The sequence below is a fragment of the Scyliorhinus canicula genome, chromosome 2 (genome assembly GCF_902713615.1).
Source record: "Scyliorhinus canicula chromosome 2, sScyCan1.1, whole genome shotgun sequence".
Lineage (NCBI taxonomy): Eukaryota > Metazoa > Chordata > Chondrichthyes > Carcharhiniformes > Scyliorhinidae > Scyliorhinus > Scyliorhinus canicula.
In genome coordinates, this window is record NC_052147.1 from 72,369,957 (window position 1) to 72,392,245 (window position 22,289).

At 43.6% G+C, this 22,289-nt stretch overlaps 1 protein-coding gene across 2 annotated transcripts in view; it reads right to left on the reverse strand.

Moving 5' to 3' along the window:
* Positions 1 to 22,289, reverse strand: part of ppp2r3c (protein phosphatase 2, regulatory subunit B'', gamma) — a 30,660-nt gene that overhangs the window by 1,087 nt on the left and 7,284 nt on the right. For both annotated transcript variants that reach the window (XM_038780517.1, XM_038780524.1), the window contains exons 2-12: positions 19,629 to 19,759; positions 18,360 to 18,464; positions 11,630 to 11,742; positions 8,264 to 8,361; positions 8,091 to 8,161; positions 7,850 to 7,982; positions 6,252 to 6,307; positions 6,078 to 6,153; positions 5,855 to 5,991; positions 4,839 to 4,976; positions 1,899 to 1,958 (exon numbers count right to left, since the gene is read on the reverse strand). In XM_038780517.1, coding sequence (XP_038636445.1) covers positions 1,899 to 1,958; positions 4,839 to 4,976; positions 5,855 to 5,991; positions 6,078 to 6,153; positions 6,252 to 6,307; positions 7,850 to 7,982; positions 8,091 to 8,161; positions 8,264 to 8,361; positions 11,630 to 11,742; positions 18,360 to 18,464; positions 19,629 to 19,759 — 1,118 coding nt within the window. The remainder of the gene's footprint in view (positions 1 to 1,898; positions 1,959 to 4,838; positions 4,977 to 5,854; positions 5,992 to 6,077; positions 6,154 to 6,251; positions 6,308 to 7,849; positions 7,983 to 8,090; positions 8,162 to 8,263; positions 8,362 to 11,629; positions 11,743 to 18,359; positions 18,465 to 19,628; positions 19,760 to 22,289) is intronic.

The window sequence follows — 22,289 nt, forward strand, 5'->3', positions numbered from 1 at the left end:
ATGGAGTTTAACCCTGACAAGTGTGAGGTTGTCCATTTTGGAAGGACAAATCTGAATGCGGAATACAGGGTTAATGGTAGGGTTCTTGGCAATGTGGAGGAGCAGAGAGATCTTGGGGTCTATGTTCATAGTTCTTTGAAAGTTGCCACTCCAGTGGATAGAGCTGTGAAGAAGGCCTATGGTGTGCTAGCATTCATTAGCAGAGGGATTGAATTTAAGAGCCGTGAGGTGATGATGCAGCTGTACAAAACCTTGGTCAGGCCACATTTGGAGTACTGTGTGCAGTTCTGGTCACCTCATTTTAGGAAGGATGTGGAAGCTTTGGAAAAGGTGCAAAGGAGATTTACCAGGATGTTGCCTGGAATGGAGAGTAGGTCATACGAGGAAAGGTTGAGGGTGCTAGGCCTTTTCTCATTAGAACGGAAAAGGATGAGGGGCGACTTGATAGAGGTTTATAAGATGATCAGGGGAATAGATAGAGTAGACAGTCAGAGACTTTTTCCCCGGGTGGAACACACCATTACAAGGGGACATAAATTTAAGATAAATGGTGGAAGATATAGAGGGGATGTCAGAGGTAGGTTCTTTACCCAGAGAGTAGTGGGGGCATGGAATGCACTGCCTGTGGTAGTAGTTGAGTCGGAAAAGTTAGGGACCTTCAAGCGGCTATTGGATAGGAACTTGGATTAGGGTAGAATAATGGAGTGTAGGTTAACTTCTTAAGGGCAGCACGGTAGCATTGTGGATAGCACAATTGCTTCACAGCTCCAGGGTCCCAAGTTCGATTTCGACTTGGGTCACTGTCTGTGTGGAGTCTGCACATCCTCCCCGTGACTGCGTGGGTTTCCTCCGGGTACTCCGGTTTCCTCCCACAGTCCAAAGATGTGCAGGTTGGGTGGATTGGCCATGAAAAATTGTCCAAAATTCTATGATTAACCTAGGATAAAAGTTTGGCGCAACATCGTGGGCCGAAGGGCCTGTTCTGTGCTGTATTTCTCTATCTATCTATCTATCTACATTAGCAATGCTCTTTTTTGGAATCCAAACATTTCTTGCTAGAATTGGAACTGGAAGTACAAGAATCTGAAAGGGATATAGCTACATTGAATCGGTAATCTCATATTTATAGGTAATAATCTTAGTGTTATAAAAACGTATTCTTGTCCCACTCTACTATGAAAATCAAAGGACAAATCAAGGGAACCTAGGAACTTTAAAAAAAAAAATTAAATTTAGAGTGCCCAATTATTTATTTTTTTCACTTGAGGGCAATTTTGCATGGCCAGTCCACCTAATCTGCGCATCTTTGGGTTGTGTAGGTGAAAACCACGCAGACACGGGGATAACATGTAAACTTCACACAGGGCAAGCTAGGAATTTGATATTTGGTGATCATAAATTCTGCCTTTCATTTTTGAAATGTTTCTAATCAAGCCATAATATGGAGATTAATCTTCTGCCCAATAGGTCTTTGGGACAAGAACTAAAATTAGGTCCTCTCAATCTAAATTCTTGTTCTATTAACAGTAGAGTGAGAAGCCTTTTAGTTCTAACTCTGAAGCATCATAACTATCATTATTTTACCCAGAAAGTGATTTAACAGTTTTGTTTGATCAGAAATACATGAAAAAAAATTGGACTGATTGTATAATATATCACACACACATACTTGCTGTCACTGCAAGATTAAGTTGTACAATTTCTGAAAATTCCAGACTAACAATTACTTGAGGTAAAGTAATTGAATCAATTTTTGTTTCAGCATTATGAATGCATACACAATTGCAGGAGCATTTTCTGCCTTAATTCTTGCACACCAATACTCGTGGAAACTCAAGATTAAGTATTTCCAATTTTATTCCTTAGCATTGAAATGCCTTCTCAAAGTTACACAGTACCTTGACATCCTGAAAAGAAACTGGCTCCTGCCCATGAAGTTTCATTTGCTCCTGTATAGCCTGTGTAAATAAAAACAAATTACAGTACAGTAAGACCAGTTGAACTAAAGTAGAGAGTTTGAGTGCTTGCCAGTCAATTAAGATTAGGTTGTTGGTTTAGGTTGGTAAATGAGCCAAGTATCATACAGGACATTCCACCTTTGACGCAATGACAACACATTACAAGCAGATCTCTTCATTGACAGTCGATATTCCAAATAGCCTGGGTGAAAATAATTTATCCAAACTTATTATTGAAGGGGTGGACATTCCAGCCAATTTTCCCTTTGGTCCAAAATCACAAGCTGGTTGTACTACTCAGGACCGAAGCCAGGAACCAAAACTGGGTCCCTAGCACTGTGAAGCAACAGTGTGAAGCACAATGCTACCGTGATCATCAAGTTCAATACCCTGATCCTGCTTCCCCCCATATCCCTTGATCCCTTTAGCCCCAAGAGCTAGATCTAATTCCTTCTTGGGATTACACAACGTTTTGGCCTCAACTGCTTTCTGGGGTGGTGAATTCCACAGATTCACCACTCTGGGTGAAGAAATTTCTCCTCACCTCAGTCCTTTATCCTCAAACTATGAACCCTAGTTCTGGACTCCCCCATCTTCAGGAACATACTTTCTGAATCTACCCTGTCTAATCTTGTTAGAATTTTGTCAGTTTCTGAGATCCCCTTTCACTCTTCTAAACTCCAATGAATATAATCCTAACCGATTTAATTTCTCCTCGTACGACAGTTCTGCCATCCCAAGAAATCTACCTGGTAAGTCTTCACTGCGCTCCTCCCCCCACCCCAGCAAGAATATCTTTCCTCCGATATGTACAGCTAAATTAAAGAATTAGGACCAACGATATTCAGATAAATTATGCTACTAACATAAAATGGCCGAAAAATATTTTTAAAAATATGTAACATGTGAATGTACATTTGGGTATTATATGCTGAAAATTACAATTAGCTATACAATTGTACCACCGAAAATATAGTACATTAATTAACAGGATACTTTATGGCTAAACATTTTTTTTTTAAAAACCCCTAAGGCATGAGAGTTTAAATGTAGGCTAGACTGGGTTAGCCCTGTTGCCTCACGGGACCAAAGACCCGGGTTCGATCCCGGTCCCAGGTCACTGTCCATGTGGAGTTTGTCCATGTGGAGTTTGTCCATCTGGAGTTTGCACATTCTCCCCGTGTCTGTGTGGGCCTCATCCCCACAACCGAAAGATGTGCAGGATAGGTGGATTGGCCACACTAAATTGCCCCTTAATTGAAAAACTATTTGCATAGCTCCTTTAACATGCTCAAATGTCACAAGGTACTATGAAAGAAAATGTGACACCAAGTCACGTAGGAGATATTAGGGCTGGTACAGTAGATTTTAAGGAGTACCTTAAAGCAGATAGAGACAAAGAGGTTTAGGGAGAGAATTCTAAACCTTAAGGCCTTGGCAGTTGATGCCACTGCTGTCAAAGCTGGAGTGATTAAATTGGGGTTAATCACAGAATGCGAAGAGTGTAGCAACTTCGGAGGGTTGCAAGGTTGGAGAATAGCAAGGGACAAGGCCAAAGAGGAATTTGAACTCAAAGGGTGAGAAGGCATTGCTTAGCCAGGAGTCCGAGTATGCCAACAAAAACAGCTTGATGATTGAACAGGACTTGGTATGAGGTAGAACACTAGTTTTGGATGACAACTTTATGGAGGGAGGTACATGGGAGGGCCGATTTTGAGAGCATTGGAGTAGTCAAGTCTAGAGGTAATAAAGGGTGCGATTTAACTAAATGGGAAAAAAGTACCATGGTGAGGGCATTTAGGCATATCTTTAAGGGTGCATTCCCAACGCCGAGAGATAAAACGCTATCAAACAGCACTCTGGTTAGATAGGGGGCCTCAGTAGGGAATGCACAGCCGAGGCCGCACATAGCCCCGTTTTCTGCACTGAGGAGCTATGCTCGCTGGAACTCTTCAGTGTAGCGAGATCGGGACACCATTTAAAAAGTGTCCCGATCTTTATAGCCCCCCCCCCCCCCCCGCATGAACCCCAGCCCCCCCCCCCCAAAAAAGCTCCAACTTGCTATGAGAGGGGTCTCCGAGTTGCGATCCCGCGAGGTGTTGCGAGCGTGGTCTCCCGGTTTCTATCAGCCACGTTGCGCTTTGGCACTCTACTGTTCGGGTGCAGCATGACCATTCGATCGTGTCGAAGGGCATAGATGAGTGCTTCAGCAGCAGATGAGCTAAGGCAGGGTCATCATTGGGTGATGATACAGAGGTGGAAATACATGGTTGGAAGCTCTTCCCAGGGTCAATGTGATACCTAGTTTATAAAAAGTCTGATTCAGCGTCAGTCAGTTGCTAGGTAGAGGACAGGAGTCAGTAGTTAGGGAAAAAAGTTGATTGGCAGAAACCAAAAGCAGTGACTTTGATCTTCCCAATTTCTCCTTATTAAATGTTGGACAAATGGTTTGATAATATGGAGACGGTGGAGCTAAGTGGTAAAATGACTTACGGTAGTTTTAATCTAATTCTAGTGGACATAGGCCTATAATACAAAATACTAATAGAACACCAATAAGTAATTTGCTCATAAAGCTCACAGGATTTCTCATAGTTGGCAAACAGAAAGAGTGTCACGCTACTAGAGTAAATCTCCCTAGGTTGGTACTGAGGCAGATTTTTGGAATGGAGTAGTGAGCTTTTTTCTGCATCAGCACGTGAGAGCAGAAATAAGGACAGAGTGCCTGAAAAGGGAAGAGTGCCAATCCATCACCTGGCATCCCTCACCTTGATAAATATTTTATCTAATACAGCGAAAAATAATGCATTCAATGATTTTTTTAAATGTACATTGATCTTAATGAAATACTGTTTTAAAAGAAAAAACACCAATGCTCACCCTGAAGAAGAAATTGAGGGAAAAAACATTAAGATAACCCTTATTTTCCATGTCCAGCAATTTAAAGATGTACTGGAGAGCAGCAGGTTCCTTTCGGTTTTCCAAAGCAAGAACAAAATCCAGATATGTCTTGTAATCCTTAAGAAAAGATGTCAGAAGGGGTAAACTTCTAAAATATAGGCATGCTTTTATTTCAAGGGCATTCAAAAATATTCTTGACATTCTAGATTGCTAACATGACGAAGGACCAATTTCCTAATATCTGATTCACAAAAATACAATATTACTTATTTTGGTATTAACATGGTGATCAAAATAAGTAATCTTTTGTTACATACACATCATTTTTATTCCCTCTATGTAATTACCGAGATGGTAAATCTTTTCCTAGTTTTCCATTTTGTTTTTCTGTAGCAGCAGAATGAAAGCCTGATGACAGTTTAAGTCTATGATATTTCTTACAGTTAAAAAACATTAACCATCCTCTAGCTTGAAACAGACTTCTTTCCTCTATTCTAGCACAAAATAGGCAGAGATGAAATAGTAGTGACAAAATACAACATGTCTGACAACACCAAAGTACTAAATATGTAGGTTTTTAAACAAGAACTACACATTGCTCTATTGGGCAAGAAAATTACTCGATTATAACAATTTATCACCTAACCACACACCGGGCTTAAAACATTGACAGTTTAATTAAGATTCTTTAAGTTTGGTCAAAGAGCAATGGTGGGCTTTATGAATGCAAACTTACCAAACTGAGCAAGACTAAGAATTTAAAAGGTATACTGCAAGTCTAACCCTTAATCTGATGTGCTCAAAGTCACTAATATTGCAATGGGAAATCATTCAAACATTCTTTACTACAATGCAAACTAGTTTGAAAATAGTATTTTGAAATTGATTGAACCAGAAAACGTTGTTTCAATGAGAGGGTAAAATTAAAATCCATTACGTTTTCTCAACTTTACAAGAGATTGATTGCAGCAAGTGAATTATTTGTAGGCAGTTACCATTTCTCCATCATATGTTAGGCATTCCTGAAAAACCCGATCCAAAAACACGCCTGTAAGTGTTCCAGTACCATAACGTGATAGTTCTTCTTTGCTGAGCATTCCATTGTGATCTTTATCTAGATTTAAATACTGACCTAAAAAATTAATACTACAGTTAACCAATAACTACAACAGATATGCGCCACAAGTGATAAAGATTTTTTATGCACCCAACACATACCATATACTCTCAATGCGGAAGGAGCAGAAAACCAGTTTGATTCTTGACTTTCCTTAGACAGTTCCTCATCTCTGAGCTACAAATATAAACAAAGGCAAACAGTTGGCGAAACATTTAATTGCGATCAATGGATCACATTTAAAAGGCAAACTTTCTCAGATGGCCAATAATTACCTCTAACAAATCATCCAAAAAGCTGCAGGCCAAAATATCTTGGATTTTTATCTTGCCTAGAGGAATATTAAAGATATGAAAGGTTACTTTGAACAATCGTGCTTGCGTGTTTATAGTAAAATACAATCCTCTATTTTAAAGATGAAAGCATAAACAAGTCATCATATTTTTGCAACTCGACATCAGATTGTTCCAATTGTCTGATGGTTCAGACGGTCATATTTGAATTAAGGTTCAGTAACCACAACCCAGTTTCCAGACATTATGGAACCAGTCCCCATAATTCAACACAAACTGGTAATCTCAAAAAGGATGACTGGCAAAGGAAGTAGAATCACTTTAGGATTGTTCTTTTAAAATAGGGGTTGGATTACATTACTGGGAACTTTAATCTGTCAGATGATTTCAAGACCACATGAGAATAGTCAACAATATATGCCAAAATCTTCCTCTTACCACAATAATCACAGTCCAACTCTTAAACAGCACATTTATAAAAGCTACAAGCATAGCTTTATAGTCGGAATAATAGTCGGAATATTAGTACAAGACAGTTTTAGAAAATAATACAACAATAATAATCTTAGGGCAGCACGGTGGCGCAGTGGTTAGCATTGCTGCCTCACGGCGCTGAGGTCCCAGGTTCGATCCCGGCTCTGGTTAACTGTCCGTGTGGAGTTTGCACATTCTCCCCGTGTTTGCGTGGGTTTCGCCCCACAACCCAAAGATGTGCAGGGTAGGTGAATTGGCCATGCTAATTGCCCGTTAATTGGAAAAATGAATTGGGTACTCTAAATTTTAAAAAAATAATAATAATCTTTATTGTCACAAGTAGGTTTACATTAACACTGCAATGAAATTAATGTGAAAATCCCCTAGTCACCACACTGCTCATTTTTGTAACTACCTGGGAGGATTTTGCGATTAAATTATAAGATTTGCCTCTTCCACTTAAAAATACAAAAAATTACCTTTCTCTTAAAAGTAGTAATTTGTTCTTTCTCGACAAATGAGGCAATTTTACCAATTGCTTAAAAAAGGTGGAAATAGTTGATCTGAATTAGTTAATTATTTTCTTAATTTTCATGACGCTCCATTTACCAATATTAATCTCATCAATAACTCAATGTAATTATCAAAACAAATTACACATTCAGGGAATCAACATAATTATCAAAACTTTAGGTTATTCTTATGTATGCATAAAACATAGATAGAACTTAAGAGAATGTTACTTTCAATCGTTCAGTAGGATAGCTCTGAACATTCAAACAAAAGCTATGCGCTTGATTTCCAATTCTAAGAATGATGTAAACCCCATTTGCTCTTAACAAGTAGGCTTCAGCTTATTGTATCTGTTTTCACTAGATACGACATTGCTGTAACAGCATAGAACCTCATAGCTCAGCATCAGGAGGAAGAAAACAAGAGACGTCTTTTCAGCTAATCGTAGAGTTGGCACTGCCAGTAGCCACACAGCACACTGCTGTCTAAAGTAAAGGAGGCTACAAGAACAGCCATAAAGAACTAAATGTTTAGATTGTTAATAAGGTTAAATGCTTCTGGGTTTATAATTCAATAAGGAAATATCAACTTACCTGTTCTGAGTGGGTCAAGGAAGAAGAAAAATTTTCTAACAGCAGTGCACACATAGAATGAATAGAAAGACTTTTCTAAGCCATCAAGCTGTGGTAAGGTGGGAATCAACTCCAAAATGTAATTCTCCAAATCCTGTTGGCGTAATTTGGTGCGGGATTAACATAGCATAGAATGCATAGAATTAAATGTGACTGAAATGTGGTAAAATTGTCAGATCGGAAAATAAGGTGGGATACTTACAGATTCACGAAGATATCCTTGACCTGCTACATCGTACAAACTCAGACCTATCCTTGTTTGATGTAGCCAAACTAAAATTTAAACAGATTTAGTATGGTTGCATTATAGCTAAATTAATATATTTTTTTAAATTGCAAAGTTGTCCAATAGTTTGCATCACAGGACTCTACTACCTTTTCGCATGACATAATTGAAGAACTGCATTATGGATATCCTTCCATATGGGTCATTGTGCAGGAGTTTTGCAAAAATCTTAGCTGCAAAGAACTGCCTGTAGATAAATATTAAATGCAATTAACTACAGTATAAATATATGTAAAAATGCTCACAAAAATAGTTTTTAAAATGAGAATAGAATCAACATTTAACGGTATTGTTCTTAATAAAATACACAACTGCCGAGGTATAGACTTGTATGGTTCTACGTTCCCTTACTCACTATTGTAACTTGGCACAGGTATTGTTATTTTGAGCCAGACATCATAGTGCCGATAGCTACTGAGTGATGGAACCATCAATTCACCAAACACGTGTTTCCGATGTGAATCTAGGCTTTAATCGACTTATTTCAGAGCCAGCCTGTTACCTGTCGATGAACTCGTAGTGAACTCAGGCTGACTCTGGACAAGGTATTTATACAGCTGCACTAGGGGGAGGAGTCATGGGCGGAGCCAAGGGTGGAGCCCAGTACAAGTTCCTGAGTGCTCCCAGCGCTACTCCCCCTAGTGGTAGGATAGCGCTACTGCGCTTACAAAGACAGTGTGAATTAACATATATACATCTATATTACATTCACCACATTCACTCCCTGCAAAAAAATCAAGTCCGGCAGGGGTGGTGGTCTAGTCTATAAAGTCAGTCTGTCCGGTGGTCGAATTGTCCGCTGAGATCTGCGGAGCACCGGGGTTGTAGCCTCTTGCAGTGGCTGGATAGGTGTAATGTGCTGGGGTACGACGGCGGACTCCAGGGAGGGTTGTATCCGAGCTTCATACTCTCCTGGTTCGACCGGGGACTGGGGGCGCTGGGGGCTGGCCGGCGCGTGGAACTGGTGGAGCGAGCTCGTGGGCTCGGTAGCGCAAGGGGGCGGCAGCATGGGGTGTAGAGTGAGAGGTCCTCCTGTGGGGGTAGAGGGGGCGCTGGAACCGGCGGGTGCCAGATCCCGTAGGGATACTGTGTCCTGACGGCCGTCAGGGAACTCGACGAATGCGTACTGGGGGTTGGAGTGGAGCAGGCGTAGCGTAGCGAGGCTGCAGATCGTGAGTGGGGGCAGGGCCCTCCGAAGCTGAGGGTGAGGCTCTTGAGGTTGCATTGGAAGTCTAGGCCTAATAAGAGTGGCCCGCAGAGTTCGGGCAAAACGTAGAGTTTGAATTTCGAGTAACTAGCGCATCGGATCGAGAGTGTCGCGGCGGTGCGCCCCTGATCTGGACCGAGTGGGAGCCTGAAGCGAGCGAGATAGTTTGCTGCATGGGGAAAACGGGGAGCGAACAGCGTCTTACCAGGTCTGGATGTATGAAGGTCTCCGTGCTCCCGGAGCCGAAGAGGCATGCCGTTTTGTACCCGTTGATATGGACCTCTGCCATCGGGTTCCGTAGATTCTTTGGTCGTGATTGGTCCAGGGTGACCGCGCTGAGTTGCGGGTAGTCGGCGGCTCGATCAGCTGTGCTGGAGTGGCCCCGTGATGACTGCCCTCTGAGTTCATAGTCTAATTCGAATTCCTTCGCTGAGTTGTCCAAGCGCGGAGATGCCGATCAGGCCCGTTGATCGCACGTGGCGGGCGGCGAGGAAGATGGCGTCCAAGATGGCGGCCCCCATGAGTCGCAAGTGGCCGGCCGCGTGGTGGAGGTTTTCCAAGGTGGCGGCCTCTATGGATCGCATGTGGCTGGAGGGGGTGGAGTCGGGGCATAGGCAGCAGCGTTTCGGGCCCCGCGGGCCTGCGAGTGAGGGGAGCGATTACTGCGAGTCGCTGGGGAGTTGGAAGCTGGGGCCCTTTTTGCGAGGCACACTCTTGCGTAATGCCCTTTTCGCCCGCAGCTGCTGCAGGTCGCGTTGCAGGCCGGGCAGTGCTGCCGCGGGTGCTGGTTCTGGCCACAGAAATGGCAGGTTGGAGCATAGTGGCTGGCTGGAACAGCATAGTGCCTGGTTGGGGCAGCCTGGTGGCTGGGCGGCCGCGTAGCACAGGCCTGGGGGAGTCGCTGGTCGGGGGCCCATGATTGGGTTGCGGGGTGCGCGGGGAACAAGTTAAGGCTGCGGAAGGAGACCTCCATCATGGTAGCAGCTTCCACAGTCGTTTCTAAGTCCTGGGCCCCCTTTTCCAGCAGTCGTTGGCGCACATAGTTAGACCTGAGGCCCGCTACAAAAACATCGCGTACCGCCAATTCCCTGTGTTCAGCCGCAGTAACCGCTTGGTAATTACAGTCCTTGGACAAATTATTAAGTTCCCTTAGGAATTTGGCGAGTGATTCCGTAGGTCACTGGCGGCGAGTCGTGAATACATGGCGAGCGTAAACTTCATTAATGGGCCTTATACATTTTTTCGAGAACTGCTAGCGCCGCAGTATATGAACTGGCCGAGTTTAGTTACGTAGAGATTCTGTGGCTCACCCTCGCGTGCAGTAGACTTAGCTTCTGATCCTCTGTCGTTTCGGCTGTGCTCGCTTCGGCCAGGTAGGCCTTGAAGCACCGGATCCAGTGGGAGAAGATTTCTTTAGCCTCTGCATCCTGCGGGTTCAGTTCCAGGCGTCCAGGCTTGAGGGCCGATTCCATAATCGATCTTTACTGTTCTTAAGTCGATTAAATTGATGGAACCATGAATTCACCAGACACGTGTTTCCGATGTGAATCTAGGCTTTAATCGACTTACTTTAGAGCCAGCCTGTTACCTGTCGATGAACTCGTAGTGAACTCAGGCTGACTCTGGACAAGGTATTTATACAGCTGCACTAGGGGGAGGAGTCGTGGGTGGAGCCCAGTACAAGTTCCTGAGTGCTCCCAGCGCTACTCCCCCTAGTGGTAGGATAGCGCTACTGCGCTTACAAACACAGTGTGAATTAACATATATACATCTATATTACATTCACCACACTGAGCAATTCAATTCAACACATGTATGTGCAATACAATAACTAATGGTCAAAAACATTGCTATTTTCAGGTTTGTGAAGGGATAAAAATATGATCTTGCATTTTAGTTACAAATGATGAAATGCATATGTCTCTCGAAAATCATACTGAGATTTTGGACTATTAAGTGAAATACTTAATTGAGGGTTTTCAAGCTGCGGTTACCGTTTAGCCAACTGTACCTAGTCAGTTCTAATATATTCTTGATTTAGTTTAAGACAGGTCAAATTTCAGTTTAAGACATGTCAAATTTGAGAACAATTCTACAATCTACATTGTTTGTCAAAAACTGCACACAAGATATTTTTCATTAAACAATTCATTACATGTGCTTGACTTAACAGTAAAGAAATTTTACTAATAATATCTTGAGTTTTTCTTTAGTTTCAACTTCAAAGATGCTTACAAATGATACTTACTTGCACTTCTGTCCTGCTTTCTCTTTGACCTCCAGAAAATTTTCATAATTTATCATTGCTTCCTCTCCTATCAAAGGAGGGGTTTGATGCTTGTCGAGTAAAAACCACAAATTCTATAAAACAAGATCAAAAAGGAATATGCGTACAGATCCACACACCCAGCTTAACAATTTGCGACTCACCATTGATTAAAGAACCCAGAGAAGTGTGGCAATGGGCTTCGAGTTAACTGTTATTGACATAAAAGTTTCAAAACTACTGTCAAAATAATATTGACAAGCAACATTACTGTATCTCCATAAACGCACCACACCATAAACTACTTTTCAAGGCTGATTTAATTAGTGTCAGCAGTCTAAATGATAGATTATTTTACAACTGCTGTTCTAAAACATGCTCACAAACCGAGTGATTCAGTACTGCAATGGCCTTGCAACATCTGGCCCAAATTGCTTTGGTTCCCATCTGTCTGCTTGTGACACAAAATTAACTTCTCGTATCGGTGGAAAGAAATGGGGCCAGAAAAGGCACACCAAATTGGACAATGATTCCAGCCTTGGTATAGTAATCACAGGCATAACAGCAAATTGAAATGAAAACTAATAAAAAATTGCACTATATAAACTCGTTTAAGCTGGTTATGACAGGTAGAGGTGAAGGGACAGTGGTAGCAGGCTGGGGGTGGGGTGGTAATCTTGGTTCTTATTTGTTCTGCTCTTTACACTCTAATTGTCTGACTGTATCTGAATTAACTTTCAGTTTGCGTGTCTCTCTGAATGCAACAGCAAAGACGGAGTTGTTTAGCGATTAACTGATTTTCATTGTGAACATATCTTAAATAAGCAAAACTGTTTTGACATTCGTTTTGATAACCATAAAGTGTTATAAAGGCTAGAATTTCATCTAATTAAAAATGCAATTGAAACAAATAAATAAATAATTTCATCAATATTGTACATCCAAGGGCAGCACGGTGGCCTAGTGGTTAGCACAACCGCCTCACGGCGCTGAGGTCCCAGGTTCGATCCCGGCTCTGGGTCACTGTCCGTGTGGAGTTTGCACGTTCTCCCCGTGTCTGCGTGGGTTTCGCCCCCACAACCCAAAAATGTGCAGAGTAGGCGGATTGGCCACACTAAATTGCCCCTTAATTGGAAAAAATAATTGGCTAATCTAAATTTATAAAAAAAAATATTGTACATCCAAAAAAAAATCTATTTTTATAGTAATTATATTTTCTTTCAAAGTGTATTTTATCTGACATCCTTGTGAGTAACAGGATGTAGTTAGAAGTAGATCCATGGTTCCTAATAGAAAGTACACCAGAATACTGTGCAACGGTTTATCTTTTCTCCCATGTCCCCACACCTCCCATCCATCTCCAGGTATAACTGCTGAAATTTAAGCTCTCAGTAAAGAAATGCGAGGTACCATTTTATCTTTTTTAATGCAGGGAACTAACCCAATCCTTAAAATGATATGAAATGAAATGAAAATCGCTTATTATCACAAGTAGGCGACAAACGAAGTTACTGTGAAAAGCCCCTAATTGCCACACTCCGGTGCCTGTTCGGGGAGGCTGGTACGAGGCTGACTAAAAAGTCACAAATCCAGATTTATTACTACAATCAAAACCTTTGTATACATTGAATGATGATCTAAGTTGCATTTAAGTCAGTTTCATTATTATTTAGATAATAATATCAGCTTTAATATAATTAAAACATCTCTAAGCCATCATGGCCATTATAAAATAATGATGCCAAAAAGTTATACGGAGATATTTTAGGGCAGATAACTAAAATCTGTTTAAAGAGGTAGGTTTTAAAGAGCATCTTTTCATAGATTTACAGTGTAGAAGGAGGGCATTCAGCCCGTCGAGTCTACCCTGGCCCTTGATAGAGCACTCTACACAATCCCACACCTCCACCCTGTCCCCATAAGTCCACCTAACCTTTGGACACTAAGGGGCAATTTTGCATGGTCAATCCACCTAACCTGCACATTTTTGGACTGTGGGACGAAAGCGGAGCACCTGGAGAAACTCCACGCAGACACGGGAGAAAGTGCAAACTCTACACAGTCACCCGAGGCCGGAATTGAACCCGGGTCCCTGGAGATGTGAGGCAGCAATACTAACCACTGTGCCAAAGTGCTGTCCTCTTAAAGAAGAAAAGTGAGGTAGGGAGTCAGGGGAGTTTTTGGAGGGACCTTTGGAACTTTATCCCCAAGTAGCAGAAGGCACAAGCACTAATGGTGACTGATTAAAATTGGTGATGCTCAAGAGGCCAGAGTTAAAGAATCACAGATATATCTTGAAAGGTTGTGGGGCTGGGGGAAATTACAGAGATAGGAAGGGGGTACGCCATGAAAGGATTTGGAAACAAGGATGAGAATTTTCACTTCAAGGCCTTGCTTACATGGAATCGAATGTATGTCAGCAAGCACAGGGGTGATGGAGTGCGCGCACTGGATCAGGGGCGAGTTAGGACACAGGCAGCAAAACAAACTTGCAGATAGTACAACATCAGCGGCTGGCTAGAAGTACATTAGAAGAGTCAAGTTTAGACATATCAAAAGCATAGATGAGGCGAGACAGGATCAGAGGGGAAGTACATGCACAGACGCATGGTTGGAAGTTCATCTTGGAGTAAAATGTGACAGCAAGTCTGGTTCAGCCTCCGACAGTTGCCAGGGGCAGGGATGGTGTCAGTGGTCAAGGCGAGAAGTTTGTGGCTAGACCAAAGGTAATGGCTTCAGTCTTCCCAATGTTTAATTGGAGGAGATTTTTGCTCATCCAGTGCTAGATAGCTGACAAATTTGAGACAGTCAAGTGTCAAGAGGTGGTGATAAGAGAGAACTGGGTGTCATCAACATTCATGTGAAAAATGATTTGTTTTCAGAAGATTTCACCAAAGAGCAGCATGTTTTTAAAATATTTTTTAAATCCCTCCCCATCCCCTCAACCCTCTTCATCCCTCCCCATTCCCTCCACCCTCTTCATCCCTCCCCATCCCCTCCACCCTCTTCATCCCTCCCCATCCCCTCCACCCTCTTCATCCCTCCCCATCCCCTCCACCCTCTTCATCCCTCCCCATCCCCTCCACCCTCTGCATCCCTCCCCATCCCCTCCACCCTCTTCATCCCTCCCCACCCCCTCCACCCTCTGCATCCCCTCCACCCTCTGCATTCCTCCCCATCCCCTCCACCCTCTGCATCCCTCCCCATCCCCTGCATCCCTCCCCAACCCCTCCACCCTCTTCATCCCTCCCTATCCCTCCACCCTCTTCATCCCTCCCCAACCCCTCCACCCTCTTCATCCCTCCCTATCCCTCCACCCTCTTCATCCCTCCCCCTCTTCATCCCTCCCCAACCCCTCCACCCTCTTCATCCCTCCCTATCCTCTCCAACCTCTTCATCCCTCCCCATCCCCTCCACCCTCTTCATCCCTCCCCATCCCCTCCACCCTCTTCATCCCTCCCCATCCCCTCCACCCTCTTCATCCCTCCACCCTCTTCATCACTCCCCATCCCCTCCACCCTCTTCATCCCTCCACCCTCTTCATCCCTCCCCATCCCCTCCACCCTCTTCATCCCTCCCCATCCCCTCCACCCTCTTCATCCCTCCCCATCCCCTCCACCCTCTTCATCACTCCCCATCCCCTCCACCCTCTTCATCACTCCCCAACCCCTCCACCCTCTTCATCCCTCCCCATCCCCTCCACCCTCTTCATCCCTCCCCATCCCCTCCACCCTCTTCATCCCTCCCCATCCCCTCCACCCTCTTCATCCCTCCCCATCCCCTCCACCCTCTTCATCCCTCCCCATCCCCTCCACCCTCTTCATCCCTCCCCATCCCCTCCACCCTCTTCATCCCTCCCAATCCCCTCCACCTTCTTCATCCCTCCCCATCCCCTCCACCCTCTTCATCCCTCCCCATCCCCTCCACCCCTCCCCACCCCTTCACTCGTGCACACGCAGCCGCTGATGTAATCAGTCTGGGCGACCCGTGGTCAGGTGCCCTTTTCCCAAAGGGCAGCATGTTGATAAGAAATCGGAGGGGGTCAAGATTAGGTTCTTGTGGGACACCAGAGGCAAGTGTGTGGGACCAAGAGGCAAAGCCATTGCCCATGGTTCTTTGGCTACTATTTAATTGATAAGAGCGGAACCAGACAACTGCAGTGCTGTCAGCTGGATGATGGTAGAGAGACATTAAAAATAATGGTGTGGTCAATAGTATCAAAGACTGCAAAAGGATTGAAAAGGACAAGGGTGTTAGATTACTTTTGTCATTGTCCGAAGGATAGTCATTTGTGACATTGACAGGAACTGGTTCAGTGCTATGGCAGGGCAGAAACTTGACTGGAGGGATTCAAACTGATCTGGGAAAGGTGGGTGTGGATTTGGGAAGAAGCAACACATTCAAGGACTATGGAAAGGAAAAGAAGATTGTAGACGGAGCACTAGTTTGCATGAATGGAGGAGTCATGGTTAAAGTTATTCATTTTGAACAGAGGAGAAGAACTTGGAGAAGACATGATGGAGGGTAGTAAAATAGTAAAGAAAGATGCACATTATGGTATTGGAGGACCTTTTTTTTGTGTTTTTTTTTTAAATTTAGAGTACCCAATTATTTTTTCCAATTAAGGGGCAATTTAGTATGGCCAATCCACCTATCATGCACATCTTTGGGTTGTGGGGGCGAAACCCACGCAGACATGGGGAGAATGTGCAAACTCCACACAGACAGTGACCCAGGGCCTGGATTCGAACCCGGGTCCTCAGCGCCGTAGGCAGCAATGCTAACCACTGTGCCACCGTGCTGCCCGTATTGGAGGACCTTTAAGGAAGTTTGATCCTGTGGACCGGGGAAATACGAACGTGGCAGTGGGAGCTGATTGAATGCTCTCAATATTAGTGATAAATAAGTTGATGAACTACACACAGTCATTGGAGGCGAGGGTGGAAGAGATAGTGGAAAGGGGTTTAAGATGACGATTTTTGTTACAGGAAAGAAGCCTGGGGTTCCTTTTCATTTCTGCAGTTTTCACAGACAACAAAAGTACCTGATGGTGCTTTGTGGTCCAGTCAGGTATGGTCTTGAATGGCTAAACCAATTGTCTGCCATATATATTCAAGTCTGTGTCTTTGTACTAAGAGAGAAAGAAAAGACAGAGGAGAGAGAGAGAGAAAAAGTATGAGAATGCGGGCTGGGCTTTGAAGGTGGAGATGGGAGTGGTTGAGAAGATCAATGGCTGCAAAAATGTTGTGGTAACAGAGGGCCACACAGTTTAGATTTTGAAATTACAGTTGTAAGTGAATTAGGAAACAAGGACAAAGGCTGAAGGATGTAGGATTTGGAGAATGAAGTGTGAGGTAGTGGAGAAATAATTGATCAGAATGGCTTCATACCAGTGTGAAAGTATGGGAGTAGAGAGAACACACAAGATGGTAAGGTCAAGGGGGTAGCCATGAATGTGGGTTGTGGAGGAGAGATTAAGGGAAGATAGGAAGGTAGTAAACTCAGAAGACTATTATAACTTGAGATGGAAGTTGAAATCACCAAGGATGAAAAGTCACTGACTGTGGGAGGAAAGCAGTGAAGAAAGCTTGGTGGGAAAACTGTCATGGGACTTATTGGATGGTAGAGAGATCAAGGATTGTAAGAGAGGTTGTGGGGTGGAACAAGTTGAATTGCTCAAAATAGGAACAAGTGCCAGAAGAGTAAGGAGACAAACTGTGATGTGATTTGGTGATAACCACCACAGTCCAGTCGAGGCATGTGGCAGATCCTGAGGGGGAGGTCATCATCTCTCCGCCAGATTTCAGACAAGCTAATGATGTGATGCAATCGTTCACAAAATCATAGGTTGTAAGGGCCTTGTTCATGAGTAAGGAGACATTCTGGAGAAAACATGGAAAGCAGCGATGATAGCTGACCTGTAGGTAGGGTCAAATGTGAGGGGGATGAGTTGCATAGGGAAGAGATTGGCAAGTTTAGCCCCAGTTAGAGTGTTGGGCTGGGCAGAAAGGTCGTCAAGACTGAGATGGGCAGTTGGCATTGCTGTTAATAAGGAGGCAGAAACGTGCACGCAAATGGATCCTGGAAAACTCACATTATATAGACTTGGTTAAATAGCAATTCTTAGAATGCTTATTTAGATTCTGGTAGTAAACAGGGAAAAGAGAGGATGACAATAGGAGAGAGTCAGAGTTAAAGTCAGAAGTTCCATAGTGGGATAAAGTTGATGTAGGTGCACGTACCCTCAGATGGCATTGCTCAGCCAATGAACAGTAAGTAAGGCAATTGCAGCTTCTGTTACTGGCTTGGGATCATTTTTCCACCCATTTCCTTCCTTTCTTATTGGTAAAATACATTAAGCACAACTGAATATGTAAATTAATGCAGAGTTTAGTTTTATCAGATATTGTGGGCACAAACCTATCTGGTCATGACGAAGCAAAATCATGATGTGGAGATGCCGGCATTGGATTGCGGTGGGCACAGTAAGAAGTCTTACAACACCAGGTTAAAGTCTAACAGGTTTGTTTCGCATCACTAGCTTTCGGGGCACAGCTCCTTCATCAGGTGAGTCACTCACCTGATCAAGTGGCTCTGAAAGCTAGTGATGCGAAACAAACCTGTTGGGACTTTAACCTGGTGTTATAGCAAAATTAGGCAGATAAGATTTTCAATGATAGTCTAGCTAAGTAAAAGCTAGGGTTTTCCAGACCTGTAGTTCTTCATTATCCAACAATTCTCTGCTCTTCCTCTGAAGAAATACGGCCCTGGATTCTTCTCTTAATTTCTGTAACAAAATTTCATCTTCTGCTGGAAGCTAATAAAGCAAGGGAAGAAAGTTTAGGAACTGTGTCAGTTTTTAAAAAACGAGATCACCGATATGAATCATTTTTTGTTTAAGCTTTGCTGTGTAAATTGGATAGAATCTAGATTCAAAATGAGGTTGAATGATCATTCGTAAATATAGTCCGCACTACCTATATTGGAATAAAGCCAATTTCCTCTACCATGTAACCACTTCAATTCATACAAGATAATGACGCTGGAAAGGCAATTTTGGAAACAAAGGGCTCCTTTTAAAGATTCCATTTGCATCACTCAATGTGTTACTCTAGGGAGGTTTGATCCCAAGCAAGTTAGCTTACTACAGTGGGTCAGAAGAATTGATCATGTCTCTAGATTAGGGAAGAAGTAAACATGTCTGGCATGTTACCTGCTTTTGACTGTTATGCAGAGACACTTGCTGGAAAAAATATAGGCCTGGCATTGGGCAAACACAAGAACAGACTGGGATATCCTCCAGGGTCAGTAGCCCATCAACATAAACTGTCCAAATCACACATCAAGAATGACCATGTGTGGCAAGCATGGATGGGGAGCATACTGGGATTCATGGAATTAAAAAAAAATAAATTTAGATTACCCAATTCATTTTTTCCAATTAAGGGGCAATTTAGCATGGCCAAACCACCTACCCTGCACATCTTGGGGTTAGATAGATAGATAGAACAGTACAGCACAGAACAGGCCTTTCGGCCCTCGATGTTGTGCCGAGCAATGATCACCCTACTGTGGGGGGTTGTGGGGGGGAAACCCATGCAAAGACGGGGAGAATGTACAAACTCCACACGGCCAGTGACTCAGGGCCAGGATCAAACCTGGGACCTCGGCGCTGTGAGGCAGCAGAGCGCCACTGTGCTGCCCTGTATTCCTGGAATTTTACCCTTCGAAAGTCATCCTTTGGGAAACGATTTGGTATGGGGGGTGGATCAAAGTTTTCAAGAGGAAATGTTTTTAAAAGTGAGAATGAAAGATCATTTAATTATAGTGGAACATGAAAAGTTGAATTTCATGGAAAAGCATCAACCAAATTTAGTTTTAAGATTATCGGAGATTTGAAAAATCAGATTGTAATTTTATAGCTTTTACACAGTAGAAAGTGATATTATTTATTTGTGAGTTGCAAACAGAGGAGACCTACCCTATAATAAAATCTTGGGATGCTTCTGTAAGATTGATTGTTCTTTTTCCTGCCTCCTCTCCATTCAATGTAGTATTTGGTGAACAGATCCATCTCATTATCCTTTAGTTCTTGGTCTGTTGCTTTTGTAACTGTTTCATTTGAAAACAGAAAAGACCATTAAAATTTCTTCAGGAAGGATCTTGTCATCGGCTTCTAACAGATTTTTCTTTACTTGTGTATTCATTTTGTTGTAATATCTGAATGCAAAATAGCTGCTGGAGATTCATTAATAAACATTTATTATCTCTCCCACGGAACACATTTAAAAAGTTTGAAAAATATTATTCTAGACAACATAATCTGAATCCAGAGATAAGTTAAATAATTTGTTTAACCAAGTAGCCATAATATAATGAAATGTGATAAACAAATCTGGAATCACAATGTGCCATTCAGAAACTGGTGTGGTGTTTCACACAAAGCTGTTTCGAGGAATCTCACAGAGGCACAAGGAACAAACAGATACTGAGCTGGAGAGATTAGAAGTGATAATCAAAACTTTGTGCAAAGATGTGAGTTATAAAACATAGAACATTACAGCGCAGTACAGGCCCTTCGGCCCTCGATGTTGCGCCGACCTGTGAAACCACTCTAAAGCCCATCTACACTATTCCCTTATCATCCATATAACCAAACTAGAGTCTTAAAGGAGCAGAGCAAAAGAATACCAGATAGTGGGACCTAAAATGCTTATTCTGAAGGAAAAGCAAGTGGGAGATGAACACAGGATTGAAATCAGACCGCATGAAGAAGAGGCTCCCACTGGCGGATACTCTTTTCGGCAATTTCCCGTTTTTTTTTCTCCCCGACCTTTTTTGGCTTTTAGGGCCGAAGGGACGAGCGCCAAACCAAACCGGTTTAAAACTGGTGAAGAACCCTGTGGGAGTGTTAGGCAGCTAGAGCAGAGGCGTCGACTCCAGAGCGCACGGCAGTTGGAGCAGTGGAGGCAGAGTTTAACACAAGGCAGTCGAGGCGACAGGCAGAGGGTGAGGCAGCTGGAGCAGTGAGATTGAGGTCAGTGCTTGAAGAAGTGGGACAGGGCCCAGAACACGAGGCAGCTGAAGGCAGCATGTAGAGGGGTCATCACACGGTGGGTGGCTCCTGCTTGAGACGTATGTTTCTTTTCTTTTTGGAATTTTTTTTTTTTTCAAAACGCATTTTATTCAAACTTGTATCAAAGTAGGTTACAGCAAATAAACACCCCGGGAAACATTCTTCCCAACAATCAACTATATAGTTTGTACAGATTTTCCTCCTTTTTCAACCCCCCCCCCCCCCCCCCCCCCCCCCCCACCCCCCCACTCCCCCCGGCGATGAACAGCTCCTCAAACATGGTCCACAAACATCCCCCACCTTTTCTCAAACTCCCCTGCTGAGCCCCTTAACTCATACTTTATCTTCTCTAACCACAAGAAGTCGTACAGGTCTTGGAAATTTTTAATGGCCGGTCCTGGGGGCAATTCATGAAGGACTAAGAATCGGCAAAGAGGCAAAAGATCAAAGGAAAGATCAATCCAAATATCAGAGAAAGACAGCAGCGAGGAGGGGAGAGAACGAGAGCTCGCCCTCGAGGGAGAGGACGAGCCCGGGGGCTGACAAGAGGGTGGAGGCCAGACCGCTGGGTGGAGCCACCCTGCTTACAGCAGAGATGATGGCTGAGGTGGTGTCTCTGGAGCTCGAAAAGCAGTTTGCAAAGCATATGGAAGTGATGAGAAAGGAGATGGCAGTGGCAATAAAGGCATTGGTAAGGAGGCAATTGCCCCGGTGAAGGTAGCAATTGCCCCGGTGAAGGTAGCAATTGCCCCAGTGAAGGTAGCTGTTGCAAAGATGTTGGCTGAGGTGAGGGTACAGAGTGAGAAGATGAAGGGAGTGGAGGAGGCCATGTCGTGACACAACGATCAGCTCACCTGGATGGGAGGTGAACTGCAGAGGGTGGTTGAGGCCATTAAGGGGCTGCGAGCAAAGCTGGAGGATATGGAGAACCCCTCGAGACAACAAATTTTAAGGATTGTGGGCTTGCCCGAGGGAGTGGAGGGCCCGAGGCCAACAGAGTACTTTGCCAAGATGTTGGCAGAACTGATGGGGGAGGGAGAAGAACTTCCTCGGTATGAATTGGACTGAGTTCATCCATCGTTGAGGCCTAAGTCTAAGTTAAACGAGCCGCCAAGGGCAGTGATTATTTGTTTTCACAGATATCACATGAAGGCGAAGGTACTGAACTGTGCAAAGAAGGAGCGGGAGGTGCAATGGGCTGGCGCCAAGGTTCGTATCTATCAGGACTTGACGGTGGAAGTAGCAAAGAGGCGAGCGGCTTTCGGCCGAGTGAAGGCGGCATTGTACAACAGTGGAGTGCGGTTTGAAGTGGTGTATCCAGCAACGCTAATGGTGACCTACAACTCCAGAGACTTTTATTTTGAGACGCAGGAGGCAGCGGAGGCACTTATGAAGGCAGAAGGTTTGGGACGGAAGTAAAGGGTGGGAGAATGTATATCTGTAACTTGCAATAATGTTCCTACTTCATACTGTTTTAGAGGTTAAAAGTTTTTCGTTGTTGTTCTTTATAGCTTTGAATAATGTTTTTACATCATGCTGTTACAGAGGTTAAACTTTTTTTTTGTT